General features: G+C 44.2%; 1 protein-coding gene across 7 annotated transcripts in view; it reads left to right on the top strand.

Annotated features, from left to right (window-relative positions):
* TDP1 (tyrosyl-DNA phosphodiesterase 1) overlaps positions 1-22,799 on the top strand; it is a 74,164-nt gene that overhangs the window by 30,313 nt on the left and 21,052 nt on the right. For 5 of the 7 annotated variants that reach the window (XR_009534756.1, XM_060120995.1, XM_060121307.1 and 2 more), the window contains 2 exons: positions 1,652-1,718; positions 3,238-3,345. Coding sequence is in view for 5 of the 7 variants with exons in the window: in XM_060120995.1 (XP_059976978.1) it covers positions 1,652-1,718; positions 3,238-3,345 (175 nt within the window). In the remaining 2 variants the exon portion in view is untranslated. Of the gene's footprint in view, positions 1-1,651; positions 1,719-3,237; positions 3,346-8,163; positions 8,409-8,892; positions 9,020-22,799 lie in introns of those variants that run through there. The other 2 variants (XR_009534732.1, XM_060121188.1) reach the window with 2 other exon arrangements.

The following is a 22,799-nucleotide window of genomic DNA, read 5'->3' as shown; positions in this document are numbered from 1 at the left end:
GAAGGTCCGGAACTTATGCTTAATACTGAGATGAAACCTTTGGTATAACCCAGTTGATACATCTTGTCTTGCAAGAGCTTCATCTGTAAATCCTAGGACTGTTTTGTAGACATCTTTCAGTCTTGTCCTCTATTTCCCTTATGTCAGTGCTGGGCACTAAACTTATTTAGAATTCAGCAGCCCCCCCCCAGATAGTGCATTCAGGAGGTATTAACCAGAAACCCAAACAGGGTAATGCCTTGGGAAAAGGGGAAGTCTGATTGGCATTTGCTTATGGCTGGAAGCAGAGTGCTCTGAATTAGACCAGCTTAGTCCATTCATTGCTTATCAAACTACATGTGACCCTGCCAGGAAAATCTCAGTAGAGTTTGGAGTGTATTAGCCCATTTGTTGCTTTTTTTTTTTTTTTTTTTTGCGGTACGCGGGCCTCTCACTGTTGTGGCCTCTCCCGTTGCGGAGCACAGGCTCCGGACGTGCAGGCTCAGCGGCCATGGCTCACAGGCCCAGCCGCTCTGCAGCATGTGGAATCTTCCCGGACCGGGGCACGAACCCGTGTGCCCTGCATCGGCAGGCGGACTCTCAACCACTGCGCCACCAGGGAAGCCCCATTTGTTGCTTTTTAATGGCAAGCTAAAATTACTTCACTGAGACTCAGGGACATGGTGATTTTCTGGTTGGTTTGGCTGCTTTTTTTTTTTTTCCTCCTCCTTTCTGTACTTCTAATAGGCTAGATCCATGCAAAGCATGTTTTTCAGTAGGGAAGAACTTGGTAGTTTCAACAAAGCTATTGGGTAACTGGTCCTTGAAACCTCAGCTATGTTCTTAGTTAATTTGTAGTGGGAGATACAACATGCCTTATTCGATATGTCAGGAATTTAAAGCCCTCTTTGGATATAGATTACTATGGAGAAGTTCTAACGTGTTTGGAAAGTCACTGATGAATCTACAGGGAACTTTCTTCCTTTCAAAGAGGAACAAAAATTGGCTTCTAATTGTGTTTCCACTTGGAACTGTATCTTCGTTCTCTTTGTAGGACTATGGCTTTTAGAATTCCTTTTTAAAAATGTACCTGTTTACTGAACATTTTAATTTAGTGATCCTTTTATTTCATTTGTAAGAATCTGTGTAGCTAGGACAAAGTCTATTTGGAGACATCAGTGTAAAAGGTGAAGGAGGCAGGAGAACCAAGTTTTTATCCTAGTGTGCCTTCCCCCGAGTGTCCTGGTCTTGGGCAAAAAACAGGTGCACCAAACCTCATCTGGCAAAATGTGGCTAAGGGTGTCTCACCTGCATGAGGACAGCAGGATGGGCAGAGATTCATTCTCTGGTCTTTCCTAACATTTCAGATCTGTGCTATTATAGATGTTAAATTTCCACCACCACTACCACCCCAGTGATTAAATACCTTTTTCTATTCAGATAGTAAACATTTACTATTTGACATGCATATCTAAGAAAGGAAACCCCATTGAGAGAGCAAACCCAAAGCAGGTTTGTTTAACCATTTTCTTTCAAAGAACTATTCCATAAGATGAAGTAAGTAGTGGTTTTCTTTTACCTTCCAACTGTTTGCTGTAGATTTTCTTCTTAACAAAGGATCCTCAAATTATGGTCAGTAATTTTCATTTTTTTATTTTTCTTATTTTAAAAGCCGGGGGCTCTCTTCCCTATAGCATCCAGACGGCGGAGAAACAGAATTGGCTCCATTCCTATTTTCAGTAAGTAATAGGTTTAGAATGCTGCCTTTGCTTCTTTAGGGTAAAACAAGAATGTTATTTGTCAGTATGATTTTTTTTTTAAAAAAAGGACCTTATATAATATGGCTATATTTTTTATCTGCATATGTTAGTGATAGAAATCATTTAAAACAAGGTTCTAAACATTTCTTGGAAATGTTTTTTAATACCAAAGAGTCAAATATTGGCATACAGAGAAAAAGGTAAATAAAAGAACATGTTGGGAAGTTTCGAATTTACATAAGCAGCATTTTCGTCCATATTTCCAAAATATGTCATCCTTCCGTCTACACATTCATACGCTGTGAAACCACAGGCTTACCGAGGGAAGAATCCACGCCACTCTCTCCAGGGCACGGGGTGCCTTTGGCTTGTTGTAACAGTCAGCAAATGGCCGAGTGTTCAGGTGAGCGGGGTGTCCCGCGTCCTCTTCTGGCTGCAGTGGCTGCACATCCTGCGTGTTCTAGGCCAGTTCTAGTTTCATACTTGCTTCAACAAGCATTCATTATGCTGGACGCCAGAAACGAGGGCAGATTACATTTCTCTAGCTTTCAGTCTGGGAGTTCCCTGGCGGTCCAGTGGTTAGAACTCCACGCTTTCACTGCCAAGGGCCCGGATTCAGTCCCTGGTCGGGGAACTAAAATCCCACGTGCAGTGCAGCAAGGCCAAAAAAAAAAAAGCTTTCAGTCTAATTCAGTACGCCATTCATCCTGGAGCCTTTCTTTAATGCTTTCTTTGGAGATGTTTGGTTTTGCAGAGGACATTTTTAAAAATTGAACTCCTTTCAGTATTGTCCTCATACAAGTGAATGTAACAATCTAATAACGAATCTACCTAATCCTGATTTTACTCTTGCAGACAATCTGTTTTCTTGAGGGACCATCCTCTTATATTCATAAGTAAGGATTGTTGCCTCGTAATATAGGTCATTTTTTCCCCCATGGAACCGTAGTCCTAAAAATGTTGGAAACTTAGAAACCAAACTCAGATATATGAATATCAGCATTTGACTGGAATATTTCTGAATTGTCCCCCTGCCTTTCAGCATTCCATTTTGATATTCATACTGTTTGTATTTTTCCCATTTTGTATTTTATTCTTTCAACAAGCATTTGGTGAGCCTCTTGTGCTCAGTAACGTGCTCCAGGAGCGCAGTTCCTGCTTTCAAGGAGACCAGATGTGCATACATGCGGTTAAAAGCACAATAGAAATAATATGTATGTGTATTCATGACAAGATGGGAAGGCCATACGAAAGGTTACAGTGCTTTTTGTAGGTGGTGGTAAATTTTTCTTCTGCGTACCTACATTCTAAAATGAACATGTGTTATGCTGTTAGCTGAGTACAGTTTAAGGAGATATCACAGGTCATATCCCAGAGAACAATGTACTCACTGTGTTTTTTAGATGATAGGAGTTTGCTTTTGAGACAGTTTCCTCATACTAGGACAATGACCAATTTATATTTTCTAATTAGTGATGTGTGTCTTTCCCGTCACTAGCAAATGGTCAGCTGACACGTCAGGCCGCAGCAATGCCATGCCACATATTAAGACATATATGAGACCCTCTCCAGACTTCAGTCAACTTGCGTGGTTCCTTGTCACAAGGTACGTAGTTCTTACATTCCTAATGGGAGGAGTTGTTACAAGTGTATTTGTAACTCCTGCTAAGAGTACTGAATAGGATTCCAAAAAGTGACTTTGTGGATTGTTGTTAGTCTTCTTTGTGTATGTGTGTGTCTTATATGAGCCTTATTTAAAGTAGGCCCTTGACATGAATCCCTTGGTAGAGGGATCATTGCCTGATTTTACTTATAAGTGTAGATGTTTACACGGTTTGCATAAAGTTTGTGTTTACTTCTGTATTTAATACTTCAGAAATAGGAATTAAGCAAATTGACATTTGGAGTAAATACAGAAGAAGAATAACATGGTAAAATTAATATTCCTTAATTATTTTCTTCTTAGATAAGTGAAACTTGAGCAATCAGATCTCTTTGTGTTTTTTTAAACATCTTTATTAAGATGTAATTAACATACTGTAAAGTTTACCAATTTGAAGTCTACAATTTAATGATTTAGTATATTCACAGAATTATGAAACCATCACAGTAATCCAATTTTAGATTATTTTTGTCACCCCCTATAAGAAAGTCCCTACCTATTAGCATTTTTGTGTCTGTTTTTATAACAAGCTATAAAATAGAGCTGGACTAGAACTTTAGTTCCTGGCTTCTAATCTACAGAGACCGTTAGGCATCTCTTCATAATTTAATAACACAGTTGATGCCAATAGCAACTAATTAAGTTATCACAGAGTAGAATTATTTCTTTAATGATGAACAAACTTTCAAACAGAAGTTTAAAAGCTTTCATGAACACACTTTTCAACCAAAGAACCACTTAGAAGCAGCCAAGTTACTTTCCTAGTTTATGGAAATTAGTGGCTAACCTTTGCCCCTGGCTCCGGATACGGGTCCGAGACTAAACGGTGTTAGTGGTGGAGTTTAGATGTGAGAGAGGGCTTCCCAGACGTTTCTGAGGAGCCATAGCACAATGGGAAAGCACACTCCTGAGTCCTAAAGATCGGACTCTTCTGTTATTTACTAGCTCCGTGAACTTGGGAAATTTATTTAACCTGAGGCTCTTTCCTGTTGTATAAAATGGGAAAGGTGATGGCTCGGGGTTATTGTGAGAGTTAAATAACAGAGCCCAGTGCTGGAGACATATCAGCCCATGACATGAGAGCTGTCGTTACACTTGTTCAAGCTCTGCCCTCAAGGCTGTGAAGGATGGCCAGGGGAATTAGTGCCCTTCTCTTTGTTGTGTGCCTATAAAAAGAGAAACTTCTGCCTGTAAAGAGTAGGTTACCTGAGTTTGAGACCTGAACTGTAGATCCCCTGGGTGGAGAAGTCATTGCCTGAGACAGATAGGAAATGCCAGGGAGAGCAGAGGCATGGAGGCCGTGTGGCCCCTCTGTGGGTGAGGAGTTTGGGCTTTGGTGAGTGGGAGATTGTTACTTCCTCCCCCAAGTGTATTTTAAATAAAACACACTTGAGAAAGCTAGATTATTACCAGTATTCCTGAATTTCAAGTGATGAGAAATTAAGTTATAATACTACCCAGTCTTCTATGAAGTTAACCAACAAAAACATGAATTGGGGCCTAACGTGGATCCTTGAACAGCCTCCCAAGTGACCTGGATGCTCAGAGACCACATTTCAGTGTCAGCTCACCTATGTGCTCAGTAACTGTCTGTTAAACCAGCTTACTAAGTTGCAAGGAGAAAAACCTGGCTTTTAATACTGGTTCTGTCACATCGTGATGCTGTGTGTGACCTTTGCTTCCTTGTATATGCTGATGAGTCAGTAGGACTCAATGAAATTATCTACTTGCTTCTGATTCTACAACGCTACCATTGGAAGCATTGCGGAGTGGTAGGCCATCATACATCCCAAGGGCTACTTTATTACAAAGCTTGTTGTTTTGCTCTGTGTTGAGTACCTGAAATGATGTGACAGACATTTCCCTCAATCAGATCTGACAGATTCTCTACCCATTATAATATGTTTTTATACTCATCAAGGCTCTTACTGAAATCGTACCACTTTGCAGCAATGTTGAATTGAATCTGAAGGCTATTCTTCCAACTTTGGTTAAAATCCTCTTAACTATTAGCAGAATGTTTTTTCTCAAAATAGGGTGAGAGGGTCAGAGCAATATAAAGAAACATATCAGTTATTGGGGAAAAGTGGTCTCGTCTAGCATCATGGGTTTTTTGGCTGGGAAAACAGGTGCCCCAAGAAATTAAGCATTCAAAAGCGTGCAGCTCACCTTTTATCCACAGAGTGATCAGAAGTGATCTCTTTTACTCCCCTCCTGCCATTAGGTAGACTTTTCCTCCAAGATGTTAGTGTCGAAATCTTCTATGTAAGAGTGCTTGCTGTGGGTCTTTGAGGGTTACTAGAGATGGAAATCCTGGTGCCGGGGACCCAGGGATAAAGGAGAAGAGAGGCTGTTTGGAGGGCTGGCCTGTAGGATAGAAATGGAAACGTTGGGTCCTGGGAAGGGAGGGACGATTCCTCTCACGCTGCCGTGTTAGTCAGGGTTCTCCAGAGAAACGGAACCAGTAGCTGAGATACACAGAGAGGTATTTTTATTTTAAGGAATTGACTCGCGATTGTGGGAGCTTCAAGGTCCAGAATCCATAGGGCCAGCCCGCAGCCTGGAGTCTCAAGTCTCCGGTCCTGTGTTGCAGTCTTGAGCCTCTCTTTACTTTCCCTGGAAAAGACAATTTGGGGATTGTTTTTCCTCAACGTGGAGTGAAAAGGATAGATGTGCTTCACAGAAGTTGCATGAGATTTACTGATTATGATTTAAGGGCACTAAGGGAGGTTGAGATTAAGTTAACCCCGTGAGTAATCCTTTTCTACGGGCTGAGTTTCATAGTTTAACGACAGTGTGTGCTCAGCCCTGGGAGCACGACTGGGAAAAAGAGCGAGGCGTGCTCCTGCCGTGCAGGGGCTGCCGGGAGAGACGACGCTGGCCCCTCGTCGTTCCGCTGTGTAAGGACCAGTGTTAGAAACATATTTTCTGGCGGGAGCAGGGTCTGGTTGTGTGAGAGACCACCAGCTAAAGATAAGAAAGTGGTATTTCATGTAGGTCTCAAGGTAGGTCTGGACGTAAACCAGGTGGATTGGGAGGGGAATCTGAGCCGAGGAGCTAGGGGACGAAGGGCACAGAGCTGAGAAAGCCCATGGGGCTTTCAGGGAGAATCTGAGTGAGTCCATGCAGCTAGATGAATAAAAACAGATCCAGATACCTTCAGAACAGATCTTCTCAGACAAGTGCACCTGTGTTCTTGCGCTTAAGTCCAGAAAGCATCTACTGTCAGTTGATTCATTTAATATTTGGTGGCGGTTTTGTACTGTGAATGTCTGCTGTAGTACTGACTGGCTTAATTATAACTTGCAAGTTAATTGAAGAATTTGAAATTGGTCTTTGTGAATCTGTGGCTTCTAATTTTATTCTGGAGCACCTAGACCAAAAACTATACTTGCCAAGATGTTTAAAGGACAACAAGTAATATTCATTCAGGGATTTCGACATGCCAGACGCTGTTCTAAATGCTTTATGTACGATTATTCATTTAATGCTCAACAGCTCCATGAGGACTTGGAGAAATGAGTGGTTGAAAAGGCTGCCCGTGGTCACACGGTAGTAAGTGGTAGAAGCAGGATTTGAACCCCAGGCCTTTGGCTCCACGACTGGCACTCTTCAGCTCTACCTTCTATTGCCTCTTAATTAAGATACGGTTTTAGTGCTCCTGTTTTCTGTGAAGACCAGTTAGGTCAAAAGAAACTGCAGCACATTTTACTTTGTTATGTAAAGGAGAAAAAGCCCCCATAGCACTCCAGTTTTATGAAAGGATACCTGAGAAATGTAACTTCTATAACAATTTAGAACATACTTAGAGCCCGCTCTCCAGCCCTTTCATAACAAGGGAAGGTACAGATCCCAAGTATAAGTGACATCTACTAGTAACTCCTTTCTTTTTTGTTTTCAACCTTATCTCCCAAACCGAGCTCATCTATCTAGAAGGAGGTTCCTTTCCCGTCACCCCTCTTTGCCCCAGAGGCACCTGCCCACTCTCATCAGGCTTGAAGCCCAGCTGTCCTCTTGTGCTCTTCCTTCCTTGGAGCGTTTACCGAGGTCCTTCCTCCTGTGGATGCTGGGCACTCGGGATAAAACAATAAGAAGATGTACGTAGTGCCTTTGAGATGCTCAGAATCTCAGAGATGTCAGAAGCCAGACACAGAAATGATTTCAATAGAAAGAGATCAACTGTATTCTTGACGTGGGCACGTGGACGCTTTCGAAATAGCTAACAAAGCTTACTCGTCCTTCAGGTGTCTCCAAGTTTCCTTTTCTAATCCCTGGACTTCTGAAATGATTGCCTGTCTGCTGTCCCATTACACAGGTCGTCCTCTTCCCAGGCCACCTGTCCTTGTTGTCCATGACCATTCATCTTTCAGAGACACGGGTCTTCCTCACCGTCCCATGTTCAGAATCCTCGCCCGTTTCCTGTAAGCTGAAGTCTGGAGTCCTCCATTGACATTCAGACCCTGGCCACCCCATTTCCACCTTGCTTCTCCTGTACTTCCTGGCGGGAACTGCCAGCAGCCGCCGGGCTGGCCTCCTTTGCCCCTGAAGTCATCCTGCCAGCAGCCCATGGAGTCCCCTTTCCAGATGCCTTGGTCCTTTTCCTCTGCCTCTCCAGCTGCTGCTCATCTCGTCAGTATTGTGCTCAGGGCTGGCCTCTTCTCAAGGAGGCTTTGCCAGCCGCTACTGGTCTCTCCCTCCTGCACATCCTTAAGAGCACTTGTGCGTGTGCTTGGGAGCTCACTGTTCTGTCTCATCTTGTAGAGAAGAGGGTATGAGCTTTACATCATCAGACGGTCCTGGACGAGATGATCTGTCTACTCCTGAACAAGTCTTTTGCCATGAACAAGTTTCTTAACCTCTCTGAGCCTCAGACGCCTCATCTGCACGCAGCCACGAGGCTGTGAGGTGCCACGCTTGGTGATTTGACCCACGGGCAGAAGAGTTCAACTTTAAGTTCAGAGCGGTAAATTCACTGATAAAGTATAATGAAAGAACTGGGAGTGGAAGAGCACAAACTTGACACACGGGTCACTAGTGATAGTCCAACGCGTGTGGCCCCTCCATGGTACCTACTCCACCGTTAGAATGAGAGGTTCATGCTCTCATGGGATTTACATTAGGACCAAAGAGGTTCTGTCAAACAGCTGGTTGTATATGTGTTATGTAATTGCAGTGTTAATTCTGACCATTCTGCATAAGTAGATTTTCACCCAGCAAGGCCTACACTGACTTTCAGCTCTCAGCTTAAACGTCACTGAAACTCTCCTTGCTTCCTCAGCCTCCTGGTGTCCATCTGTCCAACAACTCATGGCACACATATTACTTATTTTAGCCATTGCTCTTTCCAGACACTACTCTGTTCCAGGCAGGGTGTCCATATGCCCTGGGCTTCTTGCATGGTCTATGTTGTTTCCCTTTCAGTGTGGTTGCTTGTGTGATCACTGGCTTCCCCTCTCACCTCTGAGCCAAGTCCATTTCTGTCTTCTTCAGTGCCCTCCGGTGCCTGGCATGGAGGGGCGCTCAGCACAGATTTGTTAACGAGGAATCGAACGAAGGCCAGGATGGAGGCTGTACCAGTGAAGCACTGCCTAGACTTTGTGCGTAATTGACTGTGGGAGATGCTTCAAAGGCAAGTCCTGGGCTTGGGGTGTGGCTGGTAGGGAGATGGGGGATGGTCACCATCATCAATAGAGAAGTCAGGAAATGAAACTGGTTTCGGTGGGAGAATGGTCAACTCGATTAGACTGATTTATTATAGTGGGACGGTCAAGTGGAATTGTTTATTGGCGATGTTGCACTCAGAAGGTCGGTGTACACATGGTATATTTTGGAGTTCTCTTTGGAACTGATCATGGACACCCTGAGCCTTTGTGGATGGTCAGGGAAGAGTGGAGCACGAGGTTGGTGCCTAGGAGGGGAGGAACATACAGGGACTAAACATCACATTAACCCAGTGTTCCACTGCCACACAGATGAATTGGATCCAAGCCTTCCCTCCTGAGTTAAAGAACAACTAACTGGTCACCATCTTCCATGAAATAATCTTCCTTCTACCTAAGAAATGTTCTATGTTGTATTTTGGGCATCATAAAATTTAACCATTCATTTCAACACGTATTTATTGAGCACCTGCTATGTAGCAGGTACTTTTCCAGGTGCAGGGATACAGGTACAGTGCAATAATAAAATGTAATCCTTGACTTTACAATGGTGAGAATTACACAAAAACCAAGTTTATATGTATCAAAATGGTGATAATTGCTCTAGAGAAAAATAAAGTAGAAGAATAATTGAGGTGCACAGTCCTTTACTCAAAGTCCTTGAGGCAAGATGTATTTGGAGCATGGAAACATAATATGATACATATACCATCTATTAACATCCTTAGTGGTGTTACAAGTAGCCTCATGTTAGCTTAGGTCAACTTCTGTCACTTAATGAGTTAACAAAATTAAGTTTTGCCATTAATATAATAAGTTAGGTAATAGCTTAATTTCCAAGTTGGTTTCGGTTGTTTTAGATTTTCAGAGCTAATGTAGTGCTTACGCTAAGTTCCAGGCATTCTTCTAAAAGCATAGTCCATACACACACATACGCTCATGTAATCCTCATAACAACCCTACGACAGAGCTGTTAGTCCCCTTTACACATGGGAGAACTGAAGCACAGAGAGGGTCAACAAGCGCCCGGGAGCCCAGTAACATCCTCAGGCACTGTGCTATCCCTGTGTCAGGAAGGGAGGCTGCTCGTGAATAGGATGGTCAGGGAACGCCTCGCTGACGTGGTGACATTTAAGCAGAGACCTGAAAGAAGCGAGGGAGCCGTGTGGGTGGAGAGCTGGGGGAAAGCGTTCTGGGCAGAGAGGCGGAGTTGGGGATATTCTGGTTTGTGATGGAGAAACCAAGTGGGTATTGCTGGAGTGAGTGGGATTGGAGGGCCGGGGAGGTCAGAGCAGTAACTGGCATTTTGGTCAAGATAATCCTTCGTTGTGCAGGATTGTCCTGTGCGTTATGGGGTGTTTAGTAACCTGGGCCTCACATACGAGCCACCATGTCACGCTGAAAGCCATCCAGATGCCCCATGCTTTTCTGAATATCCCCTAGATTGTCTCTCCTGGTGGATGGTATTGTCGTCTCTGAGAATAAATTCAGAACTCTGTGAACAACTGATTTATGAGTGCTGCTGTTCTTTCATTTAATGCATTTTCCTACTTTAGAGTGATGAGGTGGGGTTGTAGAGAGAACCATGGATTCTAGTCTAAATGAAACGATAATGCCAGCAAACCTTACAATCCATCTACAGAGTGGCAGACGTATTATGTTTTAAGAATGGGGATTTTAGTGAAAGATAAATACATCAAAAGCTGCATGCATTTAACTCCCTTTTTTTTTTTTTGACGCTTTACTACTTTGATCTATTACCCCTCCATGTTAGTGTTCACGTTTGGGATGAATAAATACCTTTTACTAAAACAGATTTCCCAGAAAAAAATTATAACAGTAATAAGCAAGATGGATGATAAGCAATGTGAATTTTGACTCTAACCTAAAAATGAGACTTCTTTTTTCTAATAAGCCAGATTTGCATGTCCAAAGAAGTGTTGCCCTTCAAGGTGGTCACCTTTTGAAACTAGATATTTTATGAAGAATACTGCCACTGCTCAAATCCTTTTGCCACTCTTTGGAATTTCCTTCAAAATGAGTTTACATGGCACATTAACGAGTACTGTTTCTTAATAGACATGCTTCTGTTCTAGGCCTTGTATAAGGTTATTGTTGCTTTGTAATAAGTTACCACAAACTGAGTGACTGAAAACAATGCAGATTTAGTATCCTGCGGTTTCTGTGGGTCAGGAGTCTGGACATGGGTTAGCTGCACAGGATCAAAGTGTTGACCAGGGAGGGCTATGATCTCCTCTAAGGCTCAGCGTCTTCTTCCAAACTCACTGGTTGTTGGCAGAATTTAGTTGCTTATGGCAAAGCATAGCTGTTTGCTTCTTCAAAATCAACAGGAGAATCTCTCCTCAGGAAGGACCTAGTCCCTCCTTTTAGGTTTCACCTGATTAGGTCAGGCCAACCCAAGATTATCCCAAACCTTTTGATTAACTTAAAAGTCAAGGGATTAGTGACCTAATCATGGGAATAAAATCCCATCATACTCACAATTTTTGCTCACACTCCAGGGGAGGGGATTATACTGGATACGTACACCGGGGGCAGGGGCAGAAATCTTGGGGGCTGTCTTCCAGTTCTGCCCTCCACCGGCCTCATTGGTATTCATTACCCAGCTTGATTCATCCATCTTATTCTCCAGTCTTGACTTGAAATAATTTCTTACTATTTTTAAACTTGAGGTTTATTTTCCATAGTTAAGGGAAATGCCCCTTGAATATACTCAAAAGACTGAACCTCAGGCTCTAGAGGCTGTTTAAGAAGTGAAGTTCTAGCATTATTTGGAGCCAAAGAAGACAGCTTTATTGGAGTGAGGTAATAACCCTGCAGCATGATGGCTTTGGAGAACCACATTCACTAGGATGTGTAGAGTTGTTAAAAAATAATGATAGTAAGTCTTATAAAAGATAAGTAGGATCCTAAAAGATCTAATTTCCAAAAAAACACAAAAAACCTCATCACTTTAGAAGTGTACTTCTCATATTTCCTATAGTGTGTGCATAATGATCACTGGTCATTTCTGTACCCATCGTAAGTAGAGGATGTTGGCTTCCTGGTCATAGGGACTTGGTTTTACCCAGTTGACATTTCACAAATGTGGAAACTGGCTTGAAGATCAGGGACTGAAATCTTATAAAAATGCTAGCCTTAATATAGTTTTCATCTTCTGTTTTATTTATCCTTTTAAATACACAAAAATCACAAAGTTTTCATTTCCTCTCTTTCATGATGTGTTGTGATTGGGATTCTGACTGAAAACCTTTTTTATAGATCCTGGGTAGTGTTTTAGTATAGAGCTGCCACATCACTCAAATCTGCACTAAAACCATTTTTAATGAAGTTTCCGCATGATTGGACTTGTATATGTTAGTTTTTGTTCTAATCTAAGAGAAAATGATTTCATAATTCCCATACTTTTTTTCCTACGAAAATGCTCTTCCTGACACTTGGTAATTTTGTGCAATGTCTGTTTTCTTTCAGACCACTAAGTATAGCACCTAGTACAGTACCTGGTCTGCAGTGGCTCAGGAAATTTTGAATGAATGTGTGGTATCCCTCTTAATCTAACTACAGTACCGTTCATTTTCTGACCGCTTCTCAGGTTTAAGTATGTTTTCCTTTCTGTACTGTCCAGAACACTTAAGCTTATCCTTTTTTTTTTTTTTTTTAACTTAAGCTTATTCTTAAGGTTGGTCTCAAATCTTCCCCTTTGCAACTTCTTCTAGCTCAGCAGACATGATTCATTGTTTTTCCTTTGTGTTTTCAAGCACCTCTTGCCTGGTCCTTTTACATCTCCCTTGTTGGTCTTTGGGCATCCATTGGCCTCAATTTATTATGAGCTGCTTGAGAGTGGGTGCCAGGTCTTAACTCACCTTTATCCTCAGCATCTAACGCTGTGCCCAGCGTATGGTTAGGGACCAGTACGTATTTGAATCAGCGCCCTTTTCAGAACTTCTGTTCAAATACATTATATCCACACATCATAGAACAAGGGTGTGCAGAGCAGGTTTGTCATCCCACTCCTGTTCCCCAGCCATTCTGCTCAACCCCAAACCACTACTGCTAGTTTCTTAGCTTCAACCTCATCAGCCCTTTCAAACTCAGGTACCTCAGGTGATGATTTTATCCAATCAGCCATCGTACTGTGGAGGAGATGGCCCTGAGGTAGAGTCCAAAGATCCATGTCCTAATTCGGGATTGCCGCTTACTAGCCTTGCCTCTCAAATTTTGGGGAAGTCATTTCTTTTTTTTTTTTGAATTTTATTTAATTAATTTTTTTATACAGCACGTTCTTATTAGTTATCCATTTTATACATATTAGTGTATACATGTCAATCCCAGTCTCCCAGTTCATCACAGCACCACCACCACCCCCGGGAAAGTCATTTCTAATCTGAGCCTTTTCTCACTTATGGAATGCTCAGAGAAGGAAGATAGGAGGTAAGTGTGAAGGTTACCCATTAAACGGTATGATGTATGACGATGTTAGTCAACTACTTGGTTTTTACTGGCTACTGACAACCACGTGTTATTATTAAGGTCATGTTCATTAGGCCTCTAGGGAGTCAAGAAAGCTTATCAAAACTTTATCTGTTTTGTTTATATGACATATGGATGTGTAGTATGTGACCTAAAGATTTTCCATAGGTATAGGCTTTTCTCAACTCAATGTGGTTAAGTTAAAAACTGGTCATAATTATTCTATATAATCAAGGCAAGTATATTCAGCCAGAAGAATATGTTCAAAGAAACTTAAAACTAGCACTTTAGCTTGAACTTATTAGAATGTTTTATTGGCTGGCTTTTGTCTGGTTGCTGTTATGGAAAGCTATTTATAGTTCTCCATGCTACTGTGAAATCATCCTGTGTTTGATGGGCAGCCTGTTATGGAACTACTGGAACATAATGACAAATACAGTGTTTAAATTTTACCACAGGACCAAGCAGGCAAGAAGATGAGCTTGAAGAAGCAACCTTGGCTGAGAAGATAGTGGCTAGGAGTAATTGGCAAACCCAGTGAGAACAATTATGAAAGCTGTGCATTGTGGGTGGGCAGAGAGCAGCGATCCCTGTTACAGTTGCCTAGCAACCGACAGGCATTGCAGGATGGTCGGGATGAGTAGAAATGTTAGTGCTGCCACTTTAGGGGAAAACAAGACAAGTGCTTGACTAGAAAACGACTGTGGCTTTTTGAGGAAACATAAAGGAGACTCTCCCCCCCTCTGCTTTTCCACATAGCTGTGCAATGTTTCTCTTATGTCTGTTCCTTTGATTCTGAAACAAATAGTCTTTTTCCTCCTTTGTCTGAGCTTTTTGGTAAAAATCAGATTGGATCACACAGAAAAATATTCATGGATGTCATTGGAGTAGACTTGGTTGCCTGGGGCTACAGCTCCAAGTTGGTATGTCTCAAGTACTTGGTTACAAATAATGGTTATTATTATTATTATTATATATGAAAGTCTGCAAATGATTTCCTTTATATGTTAGAGATGATTCAAGGTCCCTCCTGGTACAAGTAGACCAAGGTCAGTACATGCCGCTTTTCATGCTCGTGGGAGCAAGTCTCTTGAAGCACTATCCCTGATGGGAGAAAGCTTGAGACCCCCAACCTAGGACCTCTAGACCCTTCGTACACTGGCGTTGCTAGTGACAAGTTGTACCTGTGGCTAGAGATGACGAGGTACGGTCTGGGAGCTCTGCACCAGGAACTGACCTCCAGAGAAGACGCCTCACAAATGATAACAAATACTTGTGTGGTGCTTACTATATGCTGACTCACTTAATGCTGACTCATCTCATCCTCCCAGTTGAGATCTAGGTACTATAATCCTCATTTTAGAGACACGAAAACTAAAGCATAGAGACCTTGAATAACGTGGCCCAGTAGGCAAGGTGGTAGAGCTAGGATTCACACCCAGAGAGTCTAGCATGAATATTTCTTGCCTGTGTGCCCGACACTGCTCTATGCTTTGGTGATGGATGATGAACAAGACAGGCATGGTCCCTGCCCACAAGCAGCTTGTGTTCTAGCTGGTGTAGCCCTGTTGCCTTCTGCTTCAGGATCAGCACGGCTGGCTAAGTCTCTGGCGAGAACACGCAGCTCAAAAACTCACCGCAGCCCCCTTTCCTAAGAGCAACTTGTCAGATCGTGCTTCCTCCCCGCTAACAGCCTCCAGCACTGCGGAGCCAGGCCTTTCCCCGACTCTTCTCTCCTGGCCCTTCAACGAAAATGTTCTGACTTCCTACCCATCGCTTTGCCATAGCTTCCCCACCCTCCACCCCCAACTCAGTGAAGGTTGTGGTTTCTGCCATAGCTGTCATTTGTGGCCCCGGCTGTGCAAGCTCAGATGACGGTGTGGCTGGCCGTGAGAGGCCTGATGCTGCTTTTTCCTAGCCTTTGTGTGTCCTGCCTCTGTTAGTCTTTTGAGCATCCGGTCTGTGCCAGGCTTTGGTAGGGTCCAGTGCTTAAATCTTCCAGGTTCTCCTAAAACACTTCTTCATCCTGGTCATCAGTTCCCACTTGCTAGTCAACATCCGGGCACCTGACAGATTTCTCGAGCGCCTGAGTCCTCTGGCTTCTGCCCATCTACACTGTTCATACCAAACTCAACCACCCGCATAGTGGTTCATGCCGCCTAGAGCCTGGATCTTCTGGATGTATCTGTCGTCCCACATTGCTTTGAAGTCCCTTATCATTCAGTCTTTTGCTCATCTGCTCTTCCTTTGCAGATGCACATTCAGTACCTATTCTTGATACCATGGTGGGCCTATGGGCCTGCAGACGTCCCCGAGCTTGGGATATTGATCACTAGATCTGCCCATCTACCGAGAGGTTGATCGGGATGTAGGTAGGTGTGCGCACGTGTGTGTGTTCAGGGGAACTCACAGTTTACCCTGTGGCAGTTCAGGGCATCCAGGGTGGCAGTAATGCAGGGGTGGTGGTTCAGAGAAGAGAGAGATCACTTCTGCATAAAATAACTAGATGAAGCTTTGGGACGTGGCATGTTTTGTGTTTGATAGGCCGAGGTGGAACATTAGGTAGAAGAAATCATGTACTTGAAGTCCTGAGGCAGGGGGCGCTGCCAGAGGGGGCGGTGGTCTGGGTTGGCACGGAGAGCTGTGGGGTGGGAGGGCAGCCTGACCAGTGGATGGGTCAGGGCTTGTGACGCTGGCCTGACGGGCAGAGGACTTGAGGCTTCGCAGGTGGGGAGCACTGAATGCCTTTGAACAAGGGAGTGAGATCGCCAACAGTGTTTTGCTAATGTTACTGATAGTGTCTGTCCTTGTTCAAGGCTTTATAACTGATGTACTGTTCCCATGATAAGGCCATCCCCATGCCCTCTGAGATCTAAGTGGAGCAGGTATGTTATGAATGTAGAAACAGATGCAGAGCTGAGGCTGCTCATCGAGGACATGGTCGAACCAGCACTTGAACGGCTCTATCTTCTAAGTCATGACTCTTTCTGGAATTGGTTTATGGGATAGAATAGAGGAAATAAAGCATGGGGGCAGAGAAAACTACTGAGAGACTGGTGCAGAGTTCCAGACACAGACTATAAAGGTGGCCACAGAAGGGAAAAGCAGAGGGGCGTTCGCAATAGAAACCTTCCAGAAGAATCCAGAGGAACAGGCTGATGAGAGCAGGGCGGGAGGAAGCTGGAAGAATTGGGTTACCTGCAAGGTTGTGAACGGAACTCTCTGGGAAAGTTACAGATGCAGGCAGAGTTCGTGGAGCTGGTCGCTCACCCCAAGGAGGCTGCCCCTCATGCCGTCTCGGAAGGTTTTTGTGGAAACCACTTGTTGGCTCTGCAGCATCAGTACTTGGTGCTATTGGCTGTGAGGTTCCCAGAGGCTAACCCCCTGCGGGACCCAGGGAAGCAAAGGCGAGGTGCTTGAGCAATGTCACAGACTTTGTTTGGGGGCTCAGGGAGGGATCTGCTTCAGAAACCTTTCGAGGTCTCTAAGGGAATTGACCAAATACTGGCTATTCATCAGACCTTTCAGTGCTACCTGGATTATAAACAGTCCACTGCCTGCAGCCACACCCTTGCTCTCCACAGCTCCTTCCGTTTTCTAAGCTGTTTCCCCACGTGGTAAACCAGGGGCTGGACTAGATCAGTGGTTTGGGGCCGTGGTCCCTGGAGCCCTAAGGGTCCTGGAAACCACTTTCAGAGCTCACTGTCCTGCTTTAAATGTTTCCTTTGAACAAAGGACTCTGCAGGTTAAAAAAAAAAAAGTTAAAAATATAACGTTTTTACAGTAGATAGCCTCCCAGAGAATATTCTAACAAAATTTCATGGATCTGTTCAAAGTATTAATACTTTACAAATGTTTCCTTTGTGCCATGCTTTACAATTTCCTAAGCACTTTCACCTAGATTATTTTATTCATTCCTCATTATAACCCAGTGAAGTGAACAGATGGTGTTAAACCCATATTATAGACAAAGAAATTGGTGCCCAAAGGATGTAACCCCAAGGTAACAGCTGACCAAAACCAAAACTCAAATCTTATGAACCTGTTGCTCTTTCCAAGTTCTTATTTTGCCTTTCCACTATAGGAGATGGACCAAAATAATGGAACGTTTCAGTAGAAAATGAAATAGCAATCAGTTTTGGGTTATCACATTGGTTACTATTAAATATACACTGACATTGTTTGATATGGTGTTCTAAATACCAGTTTTGACCCGAAATTTGAAAAGCAACTTTTGATTCCGCTTGACAGTGTTTTTTGTCATTTTGGATTCTGTATGCTGACATGATGGCTTTTTAAGCCCGTGTGATTTGATTTGTGGGATCAAAGAGAGATGGATTCTTTTACAGACTAAGTTGACCGCTAGGCTGGTCTGTGCAGTGGATTGAAAGCTAGGCTTCCAAATCCAGATTCAAAAGGGGGTCGTAACATGCCTGTGACTGAGAAACAAAGTGAGGTTGCAAGTGGATTTCTCAGTCTGTTTGGTGATCTGTCAGAATCGTAACTTGCAAAAGCGCACTCCCACGTATGTTATCTCTTCTAGACTCTGCTCTTGCTTATCTTTGGAAAAACATGGGTCATAATCATTTTTGTTTTTCTGCTGGCATTTCTTTGTTGATACATTGTATCTATAAATCAGATACCAGCCCCCAAAACACAGCTGATGTGATGTGTCCTTTTTGGCACTTAATCTGACAAGATTGTTGGACATCTGCATGATTGGTTTAATTTTAACCATGCTTTTAAGTTCCTGGCACATTATCACTCATATCTGTATTGAAAATTGGGGGGCATATGTCTGTATCAAGGAGACCAAAATCCTTTGGACATCCTTTACAAAATAAAATAGAAGCTCACTGTATCGCTGCCTTGGGAACTTGTGATAGGATTTTTTTTTTTTTTTTTTTTTTTTTGCGGTACGCGGGCCTCACACTGTTGTGGCCTCTCCCGTTGCGGAGCACAGGCTCCGGACGCGCAGGCTCAGTGGCCATGGCTCACGGGCCCAGCCGCTCCGCAGCATGTGGGATCCTCCCGGACCGGGGCACGAACCCATGTCCCCTACATCGGCAGGCAGACTCTCAACCACTGCACCACCGGGAAAGCCCTGTGATAGGGTTATTGAATCAGTGAAGCAATCTGATGAATGGTTTTTGGACCCATCTACCACTATAACCTAGGATTAGGAGGCCCAAATGGACCTGCCTTCTGGAGAATTCCATTGCTTGGTGAGTCACACCAGAGAGAAGGACCAGAGTCAGCCTCCCATAAATTTAGCCAAGTATTCAATGACGGTAATAAGTAGTATCTGTTAAGCAACATGTATGTGCCTGGGGCTTTACACACCTTCTCTGATATAATCTGCACATCACTTTTATGAGGCAGCTGCATTACCAGACCTTACAGGTACAGAACTTGAAGATGAGCAGTGTTGGCTGTAATTGTGATTGAAAAGTATGTGAGCTCAGATTCTGCTCTCACCCGCTGGCCTACTGTGCCTCTCCTGCTTACTTGTCAACAGTTAGACTTTTTCCCTAGATTTTGTAGTTTAAAAGTTTTTAATTCTCTAACCACAATGAACAAAATAGTCTCGACAAATTGTATCTTCTAAGCCTTTGTGTATTAGTCTCTTTTCTCAAATTAATTAGATATTTCCTGCCCACCTAACATCTGCAGGATTCAGTCCTGGGAGACATCTGTGGGCTGGAATAGCCATCAACAGCTTCTTGAAAGAGCTGGAGGAGAAAGGGCTCAGTTATCCCCAGGAGTGGGTAGGTGGAAGGCATCATGGACAAGGAAATGGTGTTTGTGAAGATGTGGAGGCAGTCAGTAAATCAATTTAGTTAAGGGTAGGGGAGTCAAGAAAAGACATGCTGCGGAATAAGGCTGAAGGGGGGCTTCCCTGGAGGCTCAGTGGTTGAGAATCCGCCTGCCAGTGCAAGGGACACGGGTTCGAGCCCTAGTCTGGGAAGATCCCACATGCCGCAGAGCAACTGAGCCTGTGCACAACGACTACTGAGCCCACGCACCTAGAGCTGGTGCTCCGCAACAAGAGAAGCCATCTCAATGAGAAGCCCGCGCACTGTGACGAAGAGTAGCCCCCGCTTGCCACAACTAGAGAAAGCCCGCGCACAGCAACGAAGACCCAATGCAGCCAAAAATAAATAAATAAATTTATTTTTAAAAAAAGAAAGAAAGAAGATTGAAGGGCATAAACTTGGTCAGACTGTGGAGTTTCCTAAATGCCAGGCTATACATTTGCTTTATATATGCTTCAGGAGAAAGGATGGAGAGCCACTGGAGGAAGACATAGAATGAGAAACGAGAGACAGGGAAATCTGTTTGGATCTAAAGTCTGGGGTGGGAAGGACTGAACTAGGGAGATCTTCTTGGAAAGAGAAAGAGAATGTTACAAGGGGTTAAAAAAGCTTGATATCTGACTGTACACAGCTGCCAGTGGAGCCGGCAAGATCGAAGTCCCTGAGATTTCTGAGCCTGACTGAGATTGTGGACAGAATCGAATTCAAAAGAAAGCTGGTTTTCAGAGGGGAAGGCATGCTGATAGTTTTCGGTTTTTGGAGTGTTGGATTTGGGGTAACCATGTGATATCGCAGTGGAGAAATCCAGCTTGTGGTTGCAGATGCCCATTTGGAAATTTGATGATCAAAGTTGGACAAGTCTGAGCATCCTCTTGTTAAAGTAACGGTTGCAGCTGGTGAGTGGGAAAGTCCCTGTGGGAGGGAAGAGAGAGGAACCAAGGGCAGAGCAGAAATTTAGAGGGTACGGTTCGGGGTGGAAAGAGCAGCACATCTGAGAGAAGCTGAGTCAGAGAGCTGGGAGAGAACCATAGTATAGTCAAATGGAGGGAAAGCCAAGGAAACCAGAGGCAGGGGAGGAGGAGACAACCACATCAGCACAGCAGAGAGGTCTACAGCAGTAGCTAAGCCGCGGCACTCCTGAATATCTGGGGCCGGGTCGTTCTTTGTTACGGGGCCATCCTGTGCATTGTTGGGTATCTCGCAGCGTCCCTGGCCTCTAGAAAATGTCCCCAGACATTGCTAAATGTCCCCTAGGGGCAAAATCACCCCCAGTTGAGAACCACTGGTCTAGAAGCCCATGGGGTTTGGCAGTGAAGAATATTATTTGAGTGGAAGGCAGACAACAGGTTTGGAGGGGAAGAAAGGGAAGCTGCCAACACCTTGTTTTAGTCCAGCAAGACCCATTCCAGACTCTGACCTCCAGAAGTGTAAGACCAAAGATCTGTGTCGTTCCAAGCCAGTAAATTTGTGGCAATTTGTAAGAGCAGTGGGAAACTAATGCGCACTGTATATCAATAAAAAAGACAAGTGACAATTTAAAAGTGGATAATTGGCAGAATTAAGACATAGTTTTAGAGAGAAATTTGACAGAATCCATCAAAATTAAAGATTCTTTCCTTGCATGTACCTAGATACAACTCACATCCTTTGCAGTGAGAATATCTTCTGTCTTCCTCAAAAATGTTTTTTCAGTACATAAAAAGAAACAGAGCCCAAGCACAATACAGGAAAACCTACAGCAAATGCAAAGGGGAAGGTGACTCACAGCGTCAGTGTGTGTGTGTGTGTGTGTGTGTGTGTGTGTGTGACAGGCACGCAGCTGTGGGGTTTGAGGACAGGGTGACAGCAGCACGAGCTCGAGTTGATCGTTTTCCCTCCTCATCACCCCAGCTGCTCCATCTCCATCCTCTCTCACGTCCACTGTCAACGTTCTGTTTATTCCATCTGTCTGTGAGAGCATCTGCTCCTCCACCCCCGTCCTCCAGGATGCGTGGCTAAAAGCTCGGTCTGTTAGGCATCTCTGCGCTCCGGGCAGCCACTGCCAACATCAGGTACCAACCGTGAAAGAAGTGCTGTATCAAAGGACACATTTCCCAAAGCAGCAGTCATCCTCAGGGATTCAGACACCTTGCAACAGAATCTTAGAAGTAAACTCCGTCAGCCGCTCCAGTGCTCAGGCTGGGGTTGGAGGTAATGGCTCCTGCTGCTGCTGCTATGACATGTTAAGCTTTCAGATGCCGTTGCAGGGTCGGCCCAGAGATCACCTTCCTTGCCCCCTTCTCCTTTCTTGCGTGGCTGTTTTCCCAACACGTTATCATGGATTTTATCTTCACGGTTGGAGTATGTAGGTGGAGGGACTGAGTGAGTTAGAGGCGAGTGTGGACATCTCTAGTCATTGTAGACTGTTGTCTAGAAAGGGAATTTTGGCCTCATCGGCTGAAATCCCTGATTCTAGAGACGAGAGGCTAAGGCCTGGGAGGAAGAGGAGTGCCTTTGGGTGTCTTTGTGGGCGATACCCTCTTTCCTGATTTGGGGTCCAGGGAGCTGTTCTCAGCATTGGCCTTCCTTTCTTCACCGTGTCCCTTATGTGGCATTCCTGTGCTTTACTGAGCTTTCTTTCAGGAATTCTCTGTTATACATTATTAGTTTGAATTTACTCTTAAAACTTTAAACTGTGGGACAAAATTCCCATAGTGTGGGCTGAGGTCAGATCTCTAGTTACAGCCACGCTCTGCAGGCCATGGCAGAGAACTGACCACAGCCGAGCTCCTGGTCATTAAGGGGCCCATAAACTGCCCAGTTGAATAACTGACAGTTGGTCAGCTTAGCAGGGGCTCAGGAAAAAAACATGCCACCCTGTGGAGGCTTTGTAATGTGTCAGTTTTACACATTTTGCAGAGTCCCTTTTCTGGGCTGGAGCAGGGCTGAACCGCATTTTGCAGAGTCCCTTTTCTTGTACGTTTCGGGTTAGTTTTCTTGTATGTTTCTGGTTAGGATGGGCCCCGAAGGAGATTCCTGTGGGGATTAGAGGGCAGACGCAAAGTGCACTGTGATAACCCACACATTGTCACCTTGGGCTGGCTCACCTTCTTGGCATGAGGTGGCAGCTGGCCCTGCATTGCCGCGTTTTCTCCTGGTCCTGCTGCAACTTCTCTAACCCTGGACCTCGCCAGGTATGTGGGTTTAGCTCTGGTGAGGGCCCGGCTTCTGCAGGACACCCTACCCTCGATGCCAGAGGCAGCATGAAAAGACATGGTTTGAGCCTGTATATGTGGCTTCATCTCGTTGCCTGTGGTTCTGGCTTGTCCTCCACTGTGTATGCATCCTCTGGCTTCTGTCCACCCTGCAGAACTCAAGCTGCGGCTCTAGGGCAAAGACAGCAACTGGCTTTACTGGCTCTCACAGCTACTTTCCTGATGTCAAATTCTTG

This window comes from Lagenorhynchus albirostris, chromosome 1, assembly GCF_949774975.1.
Source record: "Lagenorhynchus albirostris chromosome 1, mLagAlb1.1, whole genome shotgun sequence".
NCBI lineage: Eukaryota > Metazoa > Chordata > Mammalia > Artiodactyla > Delphinidae > Lagenorhynchus > Lagenorhynchus albirostris.
The sequence above is the reverse complement of the archived record's forward strand: the minus strand, read 5'-3'. Positions and strand labels throughout refer to the sequence as shown.